The sequence below is a fragment of the Misgurnus anguillicaudatus genome, chromosome 13 (genome assembly GCF_027580225.2).
Source record: "Misgurnus anguillicaudatus chromosome 13, ASM2758022v2, whole genome shotgun sequence".
Lineage (NCBI taxonomy): Eukaryota > Metazoa > Chordata > Actinopteri > Cypriniformes > Cobitidae > Misgurnus > Misgurnus anguillicaudatus.
The window spans coordinates 9,084,513-9,096,677 of record NC_073349.2 but is presented as its reverse complement, the minus strand read 5'-3'; the positions used below and the strand labels follow the sequence as shown (position 1 = coordinate 9,096,677).

Below are 12,165 nucleotides of genomic sequence, written 5' to 3'. Positions count from 1 at the left end.
GCAAGTTATGGTCATTTAAAAGTACCTGCATCATTAAAACTCAATGCTACGAGTGAGCGAGCGCCCTGTCGTAAGATGGCCGCCAAAATGCGGACGTTGCACTCAATTGGCCAGCAGCGCGGACGAGCCATCTAGCCTTTATATACATATCTATGCATTCGACAAACATCCTTGTGGTCCATGTTGCTGTGGAATACGACAATGTTGATGGTATGTTTTTGTTGTATTTTTTAAAACATTGCCTATTTAGTAGTAAAAGCATCCTGGTAATGCAGTTATCAATACCAATATATATTAGCCTTCTATATCAGGGTCACTTTTGTAATGTCACAATTAATCAGTGTTTTACGTGTTTGCTAGATTTTCTATGTAATCTTAATCATGTTACCTGTAATTGTTAAATTATTATTGCTGCTATACTATTTCAACAGCATTTGTGTATTAATTTAGGAATTTATGCAGCAAAAAATTCAATAAAATAAAGTAAAGTAGAAGACCAACTTTTAAATGCTGGCCATAGGATGTGTAAAGCCCGGTGGTGGTGTTTTATTTTTAATAAAATAAATCTATTAACATTTACATTGTAGTTGTGGTGCTTTTAAATGTTTTGATGGATGCGCCTAAATTTTTGCTGGTGCTCCTAACTCTTTAAAGTTGGGAGCACCAGTGCTACCAAATAAAAAAGTTAATTTTGAGCCCTGCTGTATATAGATATTTTGATTAATGATGGAAAGAAAACAGTTGACAGAACCCATTGACTTCCATAGTATTTGTTTATCCTACTACAAAAAAATGTTATATCTTGTGTATATACACTGATGCTAAACCCGTAGACCTTTTAAACGATGTATAGTAATGTTAATAATATTAATGTTTGTAGACAGTAGGCTATATAGATATTGTTAGCAGCTTTAAAAAAAAAAAACTGACGTCTTTCCGCCCTGAGCTAGTGCGCGTCGAGAGGTTAAAGACTCTTCTGTAGTTACATCGTGTACTAAGAAAATTAAAAGCTGAGATTTTCTAGGCAGATACGGCTAGGAACTATACTCTGAAACTGGCGTAATATTCAGTGACTTTGCTGATGTAACATGGCTGCAGCAGGCGAAAATAGTCCCAGGTTACTTTCAATGGCAGGGGATTATTTTTGGGCAGTGCCTAGAAAGTCGCAACCCCTAGAAAATCGCAATTTTTAATTTTCTGTTGGTCTTAGTACACGATGTAACTACAGAAGAGTCAAGTTTTAAGTAGAAAAAATATTCGAATCTCTTTGGTTATTTTTTTGCCCGATGCTAATGGTCTTATCAGATTCAATGGATTATGCTAAGCTATGCTAAAAGTGCTAGCGCCAGACCCTGAGATCAGCTGAATGGATTTCAAAACGGTAAGAATCAAATGTTTAACTCTAGGGGAGCAGGAAAATGAGCATATTTTCAAAAAAGTGGAGTGTCCCTTTAAATAAACTCTATAAAGGCTCTCTCTGGAGCGTTTTTGTCACCATAATGTTTGATTCCTGTTCTTTGTTTCTTGTAGGCTTTTCACACCTGTAATTGTTAACCCTGGGTTATTCTAAAACCAGGGTTAACGGAATCCTGGGTTATTTTTTTCATGTTTCACACTGTTCAAACTTAACCAGGGGTTAAGAGATAACCCTGGGTATTCATAATTTGACATTTCACACTGTGCATTCCTAAACCCTGGGTCAGGAGTCTCCAACCCAGCTCCAACACACCTGTCTGTAATTATCAAGCAACCCTGAACACCTTGATTAGCATGGTGGATCCACTTTTCTACACCTACATTTTTTAATGTACGGTAAATGTCGCCAAGTCAGTACAGCCTGGTAGAGTAATAATTTGAATAGGAAATCATTTGTATTACGTATGTGTCGAACACTGCCATCTGCATGTAGCCGCTGTGAGTATACTTTGAAAGCTGCACTGGGCTGGTGCGGCCCGGACGCGGAAAAGAAGTATACCCGGCCCACAAGTATGCACAGCTAGCTTACACACAACATTGTTTCAAAACTGGTCAGACGCAAAACACCAAAGAACTGCCACACTGGAGAGCTAACATTTCCTTTTATTATTGACAATCTCCTCGGCCAGCACTCATAATTACATGTTTTCTAGCTTTTCCTGTTACAGGGCGATGGCGCAACCGAACCCCACAGCAACACTTGTTATTGGCTTAAAGGTGCAATGTGTAATTTTTAGAAGGATCTCTTGACAGAAATGCAAAATACAAAACTCTATTATCAGGGGTGTATAAAGACCTTTATGAACCATTATGTGTTTATTATCTTAGAATGAGACGTTTTTATCTACAAACACAGAGGGCCCTCTTACATCGAAGTCGCCATTTTGTGCCGCCATGTTTCTACAGAAGCCCTTAACGGACAAACTTTTTTACTAAGTTGTCTCCGACGATGACATTTTTTCTGGTGACGGCTACCGTAGCTTCTCTAAGCGTTTTAAAAGCAAGGGGTGAGCAGTGGACTGAGCCGTTGGTTGCAATTCGCAACCTCACCACTAGATGCTGCTAAAATTTACACACTGCACCTTTAATGTAGCGTAATGTAGTCCGATGCAGTTTTAGCAATGCATTAACAAGCGTCTTATATTTTTTATCTTTGTCGATAAAGGTGTATTGACAATACATATCAATATCTTTTATCGCCCAGCCCCATTATCGTAAAAAATATATTCTGAAATCATAATCTTTTTAACTCCACGTTACTTTTTAAGAACTTAAACCAAGATTTTCACTTGACAGCCCCTAGTCCCCATCCACTTTCATTGTAGAAGAAAACTGTGAATTCTGCATTCTTCTTCTTTTCAACATTTCACAAAAGAAAGTAGTACAGGTTTGGAATGACATGTGTCAGTAAAGAGTGACAATATATTGGGTGAACTGTGCCTTTAAAAACGCACATACTCAATTTGTTCAATCAACAAATTCTGTGGCATCACAAGTTCAGACCAGGTAATGACAGACACCATACAAGAGATTACTGCATTGTAAAGTTCGCTTATTAATTTTTTTCAACATAAAACTTTATGAGCTCTGTGACGGAGTGCACACAGCTCAAAGTGCAGGTAGCCTGTAGACCACAACTCTTAATAACTCTTAATAACAGCAACCCGGTAAACAAAACGTAACCTGACAGGATATGCTAAATGCAAGCTACGGTTTAGTAAACGCATCAAGGGGCGAATCAGATAATCCAATAATCACACAAACATATGAAACCATGCCGATGTCTAACTTTACACACAACATAACTTCATAATAAAATGAAGCAACCAAAACAAGCTTACCTGCCATCAGCCCTAAGAGTCCAACAGCCTGATATCCTGGCTCCTGAATACGGTGGGAGAGTGTTCATCATGTGCAAATAATGAAAGAGATATCAGTGCCAATATAACCGCTGGAACTCACACATATAAGAGCACTAACAGTGCCTGCCCTTTGGCAAGCCGCAGAGAGCGAGAGAAAAAGAGAGAGAGAAAACGAAACACAAACAGAGTCAAGGAAAACAAAACTATGCTTGAACGTCGGTTTTGTTTTTCCTGCCACTAGCGTTAGGGGGACGGGACGGGACAAGACAAACGCTTTCTTATATGCTACCATGAGCCCTGCTAACAAACGTAAGAGGATAACCAATCCCGCAGATTATGTTTGGCGGGTGGTATTAATAGCAGGAGGTTGGAAACACACGCAGTGGACACGCCTCTCTCCACTGGCCTCTTATGGGGCAGCTCGTCGTGTTGCAATAGACCACCGGTGAACACTGTTGACGACCATTACCACTGCTTTAGTGAGAGAAACGGAAAGAGTCGAGGATTGGATAGGGGTAAGAAAGAGAAAAAGACAGAGAGAGAGAGAGATTTTGAATTGTGTCTTTAGGCTTGGTACATAAACAAATCAGGGTGTGGTAGAAGTGACAGGAGGTGTGGAAAGAGAGAGAGAGCGAGCGAGACACGTCATATCTGCATGTTCCCAACATTACCCCTAACGGCTCTATCATGTGATCACCTTATCAACCGGCTCTTACTCAGGGGCATCCTAACCGGCCCCAGGGACTCCCCTCACAAACACCACGGGGAATGCATTTCACATCACTGCCAATACTACCCTTGATGTTACATCACATAAAAATTCACAAATAATAGTTTTAAAAGACCTTTGCGTTGCTACACAATGCTGTACCAACCAGGAACAAAACATTAATATTAAGGCATTTGGCAGATGCTTTTATCCAAAGCGACTCATTTTAGGGCATACATTTATCAGTATGTGTGGGTGATTCTCACGAAAACTTGGTTTTAAAAATGTCAAGCATGAAAATGTAAAAATTGCTTAAATTTACTTTTTTTCCCACCAGACATTGAAAAACAAAGTCTGGAGTAAATGGGAACATTAATTTAAAAACTTTTACTTATCATTTAACACTTTTTGTAACATAATTTAAAAAATTAGTCCTAAAAAATCTCATTACCGCAACAGTCAGAAAACATCAACACTGACATATTTTCAAAATGACATGACAAACCTGAAAGAACATAATTTGGAGATTCTGCACATGCATTTAAAATCAAAGTATTATGCTTCTATTAATTAAATTAACATTTAATATGCATCTGTTGCGGTAATGATAATCAAAATGTCGTGTAAGCATTCTGACAAGACAATATTTCAAATTAACTTTAAAAAAATGATCTTACCTGGTAGCCATCTTGAAGTAACTGGTCCATGTGCTTGGTCACTCAAAATCAAACTTTATTAAAATTCTGTATGTGTGCTTAAACTGTTCTCAAAAAGTGTTGCGGAGGATGAGAACATCAGGCATGGACACATCATTTTCCTAATTTTTCTTCATTATTATTATACATGAATATTCAGTAAATATTTTTTCTGTCATCTAAAGTAGTCTAGCAAAACATCCATTTATTTTTTTTCTTAATATTTTTGTGTAAATTTGATTAAATTACAACATAACGCATGTTCAAACACAGCCGGACACATTGCGGTAATGAGAATTTCAGCAGAAAATGAGATAAAATTTACAATTATAAATTCTTATGTTGAAATCACACATTGTGCAAGGTAGAACACAGTATTGTGTTAATTCTGGTGCTTTTTAATGTTACTATATTACACATTTTAAAGCTAAAATCATTAGTACCGTGGTGTTTCAATGGTTTCGTGAGAATCACCCCTGTGTTCCCTGAAAATCAAACCAACGCCACAGGAAACACAAATACCTTAAATGAACCGTGTGTCGCTTTGGATATGTGTTTGACAAATGCAAATACGTAAATGTAAATGTGTGGGAAGCATGGGCTCATAATGCACAAGCACGCATTCACTGAAACATGACGGGTTGTAGCTTACAGGACTTTACTGTAGGTAGTACTGTATGTTTTGTGTACAAAAGGAGGCCTCAAGGACAACAGATGTTGACTAAAACTGGCTGTGTCCAAAACAGCCCCCATACTTTCACATAGTGCGCTATTTGAGTAGTGAACATACTTGACCGTGCTCATTTAATCTCACAATGCACTGCAACATCTGTTGTATAACCAATGTACACTGGTTAAGCATCCATTTTGAAGTTTGCACCAAATAAGTTCCTGTGTTTCGGCAGATGGCAGCACTTCCGATGTTCAAAGTTTACAAATTTACGACTTGTTTATTTCAGTCACTCCTTCAGGTTTACTATATAAGTAATGTAAGGGATACTGTATGAGGGTACATGAGGTGATTTTGAGCACAGCATCTTACTGTATCTCAGGTCATCAGTCCCTGTAATATGTGCACTGACTGCATGATGCTAAATGATAAACTAAGTAAACTGGAGATGCAAATTTTATACAATATGATACTCGTTTACTCAGAGTGATATCTGCCGTACCGATAGTTTGGTGGTTATATGAACTTGCATTAACTAAATTCTGAAGATGACATTTTCTGAATGTTATTCATTCATATAATGATCATTAATATTGAACATTAAACTAATAATGTTTCTACACACTTTCTATAGACGGTTTCAGCAGTAACAACATAAACAAGCGTCTGTTGTGGTCTGCACGTGACTTTCGGTAAACTCCGCTAAGAATAAATTCTTTAAACGTAGTTTATTTATATAACAAGCAAAAAAACTAAACATAGATTTACCTAGTAAACCAAAACAATAGTTATTTTCGACCAGGCATTTGTTCAAGAGATCAGTTTAGCTTCTAGTCAGACCATTAAAAAAACAAAACCGGAAGTAAAGTTCAGATCCAGACGTGTATCGCGTCAGCGCATGTGCGTCCGATGAAACCGTCTATTCACAGAACTGAAATGTATTGCATTTTCCTGTTCTCTTTTAAATGACAAGCTATATCAGCCAATCACTTTTATCGACCGATAACGATGATTTGGCAATATATCGGTGCATCTCTATAGTAAACCAAACATTTTACTTCCGTATTAGTTTTCAAATGTTAAGGGAAAACGTGTGCTCAGATGAAGGTATCTCCATGAGACATAAGTGACACAAACATTGGATTTGGACGTACCCTCATGCCTTCCTACCTTGAAATACAGCCTCTAAGGGAGTTTTCAGACACAACCTAGGTCAATGTATCGAACAAACATGCGCATTTCAATTTACCTAAGTGGATCTTACCATGTGACATACCATGAAAATGTGACTTTTTCCATGTTTAAATGCTATAATTGGGTCCCCAGTGCTTGTATCAACCTAGAAATGTAAAAAAAGATCAACCCAGTAACTTAGTTTTAGTAAACCCTAGTCTGCTAGCATGTAAAAAAATAGCGTATTGAAATTTGGCTCCCCTTGTGATGTCAGAAGGGGATAATATCATCCCTTAATCTGCACTATCCAACCATGCCACTGCTATTTAGTGCAGAGATCAGCTCATTTGCATTTAAAAGAACAGAGCCAAAAACTGCACCTTTTTGATCACACCTACAGTACAAAGTGGCAATTTTAACATTATTATGATCTTAATTACATGGTATTTTGACCTAGAACTTTACATACGTACTCTGGGGACACAAAAGATTTATTTAACATCTTAAAAAGATCTTGTGAAATGTCCTCTTTAAAATATACGGCCCGTGATCCAGCCAAGTGTGTCATTGTTACAAGTCCCATCTGTTTCCCTGTCTTTAGGCCCTGTTTACACGTACATGGTTATTTTTAAAAACTGAGACATTTCCCTTCATTTGCATCCTTCGTTTACACGCAAACAGAGAACTTGCCTCTGAAACAGATCTTTTTTTTTAAATCCAGCCAGGGATGCGTTTCCCGAAAGCATCGTTAGCCAACTACTGTCATAAGTTTCGTCGTTACGATTTGCTTTTCGTTTTAGCCTCTCTATTTAGCTTTTCCGTGACTCTTTGGGCTTTTTCAAATGGTCAAATGAGAAATGCAAATTAGCTATGGCCAGGTGGATGTAACAATCTCGCTGATTGGTTCTGATTGTACGTCATGTGCAGATTTATAGATCTCGGATGAGGACCCAAAGAGTCACGGAAAAGCTAAATAGAGAGGCTAAAACGAAAAGCAAATCGAATAGCGAAAAAAATAAGGAGAACCATTGGGAAAAAGGAAAACAGAAATGTTAAACGGAAATGCCCTTTAAAATGCCTAATTTAAGCCTGTATTTGTAGTTCAATTTATAAATCCAGTAATTTATTTCTCTTTTTTAATCAATTTTTGCAATACATTTTGAAATTCCATTATTTAATTAAGAATTTGTAAATGCAATTTAAAATGAACTTATTGAGTCTTTTATGTTGTTTTTGTAAATTGTTATATTAATTTGAACTATTTATTAATGGATTAATATTTCATTTCTACATTATTTTTATAATCTCACTTTTTATTGCCTAATAAAATGTTACATAATGATTTTTTTTGGAACTTTGTCTATTTATTTATAAATTAATTAATGATTTTTTAAACAAATGTATTAACTGCTATTTTTATTGTCCAGGTAGTTATTAAATATTGAAGTTCTTTAATACATTTTGCATGACTCTTGTGGTCCTTCATAATACGCAATCCAGGCAACGATGTCGGTTAGAAGACGCGCCCTTTACTGCTGATTGGCTACAAGTGTGTCGGCCCAACTCCCTTTTCCAAAGCGTTTTTCAGAAATTGTGCACTCCGCCTTTAAAGGAATAGTCCATTTTCTTAAAAGAAAAATCCAGATAATTTACTCACCGCCATGTCATCCAGGATGTTGGTGTCTTTCTTTGTTCGGTCGAGAAGAAATTATGTTTTTTGAGGAAAACATTGCAGGATTTTTCTCATTTTAATGGACTCCAACGGACACCAACACTTGACACGTCACAGTTTTTTCAACTGAGTTTCCAAGGACTATAAACGATCCCAAACGAGGCATGAGGGTCTTATCTAGCAAAACGATTGTCATTTTTGACGGGAAGAATAAAAAATATGCACTTTTAAACCACAACTTTTCGTCTAGGTCCCGTCCAGCGCGACCTAACGTAAATGCGTAGTGACGTAGGGAGGTCACGCGTTACATATATAAAACGCACATTTGCGGACCATTGTAAACAATACACTGACACAAAGACATTAATTTGTATCATTCCACATACAACAACGTCGGAACGGTCCTCTTTCAACACACTTGTAAACACTGGGGCGGAGTTTCGCGTTCGTCCTCTGTGACCTCTTGACGTGATGGCGTATTGTGTGAGGTCACGCTGACGCTTTCAGGACCGGACCTGGATGAGAAGTTGTGGTTTAAAAGTGTATATTTGTTATTTTTATTGTCAATAATGACAATCGTTTCGCTAACTAAGACCCTTATGCCTAGTTTGGGATCGATTATAGTCCTTTGAAACTCCGTTAAAAAAACTGTTACGTGTTGAGTTAAGTGTTACGTGTTGGTGTCCATTAAAGTCCATTAAAATGAGAAAAATCCTGCAATGTTTTCCTCAAAAAACATAATTTCTTCTGGACAAAGGAAGACATCATTTTGGATGACATGGTGGTGAGTAAATTATCTGGATTTTTCTTTTAAGAAAATGGACTATTCCTTTAAAGCGTAACTAAACCTCTGGTCAGAGCCTGACTCCACCCACTGGCAATATTTAAAAAATGCAAGAAAGTGGCCAGATCCCAAAGGAGATAGAGGGGACGAACTAAACTCGTACCAAGTGTGTGGTGAGATCGTAAAAAGGGCGTGGTAAGCTTGAACCTGCTTAGTCACAAGTTATTTTTTGGACCCAACATCCAATAGGAAAATTCAACTGCAGTAGCCACCGTTCAACCTGAAGAGGGCAGCACTCAGACGTTTATACACCATATATTGTAGTATTGAAACACTTCAGGGAGCTACACTGCGACCAAAATGGTCGCATATGCGACCTTTTGAACTGTCGTTGCGACCCGAATTTTTAATGGGTCGCAAATTTGCTACCTAATGTTTTAGACAATATGCTATGATTTACTATAAGCATTTATTAAAACAGAAATGTGGATTTTAAGAATACGTTTTATAACGTGCTCTGAGCCATCAACACGTTGGCTTCATTTTGCGTGAAAGCACGTCGTGTCTCTCCCTATCAGTGTGCGTTTGCGTGCTCAGCTGTTTCTCAATGAATTAGGTGCGACGCGACGCAAGCGCAGTGTCTTCCATGTTTCTGAACTTGAGCAGAGGTGAAGCGGGACCCGTATGGTTCCGGGTTTATATTTTAAATGGTCTGTCGGGTCCGGTTAGGTCCTAGTTTAATTACTTTGGGTCCCAAGTCTGATTAATGTTGTGTTTACAACCCGAGTCGATCGGAAAACGGCCATGAGCGCTACCGCGCTAAAGCTCGAGTAGCGTGCCTTCGGTTTCTATGGCGATGGTTCTTGTTACGACCACGCGCTGCATTTTCTTTATCACATTTTTTTAATAATCTTATTATTAATAAACCATATCTTTTCTAAAACCATATCCATTTTAAGTTTGGACAGAGATTGTAGCAAAAAGCAGTGCTAATGTCAAGCCCATTGCACTGAACGAGCAAAGCAATGTAAAGTCTGTCACCGGGACAGCAAGTAGACTTTTAAATCTGAAATAATGAGTGGATTAAGCTTTTTAATTCGGCAAGAGAGAAATAGAATGATAGAGCAGAAGCAGTAAAAGTGCCTATCTAATAGAAATTATTACCATTATAACATCAGTCATAACATCAGTCACATTTATAATCTATAGACCTGCACTGTCTATTAATATACTATACATAGTATTGTATTATATTGAGTGTGATAAAAGGGGTCTAATTGCTTCATATATCAGTGCAAAAACAGTTAGTGTTTTCGTGGTGCTTTGACAAACAGTGTCAGCTTTGTTAATGGCAAAGAAAGTTTGGGGTGGTTAGATTAATGAACTATAATGTGAAATTAATATTAATTTTCAATAAATCAAAGTATTGTGTTGTGTCACACATTATTAGTTCCTCGTCACATGTATAGTAGACCATTATTTGTCAGTGGGTAATAATTGCCCTTTTCACCGGCTACCACCACCAAGTAAATTTCAGATCTTTGGGAAACACTGCAACGTTTAAGAAAACAAGAAGGCATGTGGTTTAAAAGATGGCAAGTAAAATAAAAAGCACATCTGTATGCAATACAGTTTCATTATTGTTCATTATTATCCAGAGCGCCTTAATATAACTTGAAAAAAATATGTGCGACCAAATCATATTTTGCGCCAGTAACTGAAAAAAGTTGGTAGCGCAAGTGCCACCAGTGGAAAAGGTTAGTGTAGTTCCCTGCACTTTATATCCAAATGTCAAAAAACTTACTAAAATCTATGAACAGCACTAATAAACCATCATTCTTACAGATCATTAACTAAAAAAAGTTGGTTTAGGGTTTAGTTACTCTTTAAAGTTACTCCTGAGTTAGCATGCGTTTCCATGTGTTAATCTGCCTTGTTTTCTTGTTTTTATGAATGAATTATCTGTGTGTGACCTTTATGAATTGCCTGCTTTATGGTTTGTGGATTACCCTTTAATAATAAACCTCAAGCTGCATTTGGATATGCACCTTTCCTTGCCTGAAACCGTAAAAGTCATTCACTCTACTGTTATATAAGCGCGCCCTCAGGCGGCAGCCTACGGCGCTGCAGAGTGCAGAGCGCAGGCGCGCCTCATAGCAACCAAGACGTTTGTACAGCCCACTTGCGGGTAAAGCTCCACCCACTTGCTGCTAACCCTCCCATTTGCAGCTGGCTCCGACCTCCGTTTATACCCATCTCAAGACGTGAGACAGACTAGTTTCATACCACACGGTTGTGTTAAAATTACCCTAAACGTACCACCTGTCGTCTTAAAATAGTTTTCTTGATGTGATAGTTCACAAAGCTATTCTGTAAACGACACGACCGTTTTATTTAAAGAATTCCAACCTGACGAAATTCCTCGTTTAAATTGCTGTTAGGTAACGTTAAGTAAATTACTTAACTTACTTTACATACTGTATAAAATAGAGGCGGGAAAACAATGCTCAGAAATAACGGTCGGTGACAGTACGAGTCGAATATGCAAATATGAGTCACAACCACACATGAGATCCTCGCGTCATGTACTTTCACTCTTATACAGTACAGCCACACCGACCATAAATGCATAACTAGAAAGTAATTACGGACCGAAATAAGAACATGGACCTATTCACCAATTTCATAAACCTGTTCAAATTCTGCTTATAGACAAGAATCTGATCGGTAAAGTTAGTTAGCTCGACACGTTGCTGGTATTTTGGAAGGCTCTTATAAAGGCAACTTTATCACAGTTATAGTATGATCAACATGTGTCTTATAAGTGAAACAGACCTGTGACATGTCACTGCGCGTGTCTAATACTCATGACGCTGAATGTATACGGTGTCAAATGTACGCGAAGGAAAAAGCAGTCATTAACCAGTTTGAGTTTAGACGATAAAACTGTTATACTTTACCTCGTGGGCAGAACAGACGATTTTTCTGCACAGTCCATCGTCGATAACCTTTCGTCTACGTCGTACACGGCAGACATTGTTGGTTTTCTATTTGGCAATCAGCTGTGGCGTTGAACTCCGCTCGTGCTTCTTGGTATCTGTAGTTTTATCTTTCACAGCGTCTT

At 37.8% G+C, this 12,165-nt stretch overlaps 1 protein-coding gene across 4 annotated transcripts in view; it reads right to left on the bottom strand.

The window, feature by feature from the left end:
* uckl1b (uridine-cytidine kinase 1-like 1b) overlaps positions 1 to 12,165 on the bottom strand; it is a 41,497-nt gene extending 29,332 nt beyond the window's left edge. The window contains exon 1 of one of the 4 annotated variants that reach the window (XM_055187813.2): positions 12,002 to 12,165. In XM_055187813.2, the coding sequence (XP_055043788.1) occupies positions 12,002 to 12,078 (77 nt within the window). In that variant the 5' untranslated portion in view covers positions 12,079 to 12,165. Of the gene's footprint in view, positions 1 to 3,317; positions 3,654 to 12,001 lie in introns of those variants that run through there. The other 3 variants (XM_055187814.2, XM_055187815.2, XM_055187816.2) reach the window with 3 other exon arrangements.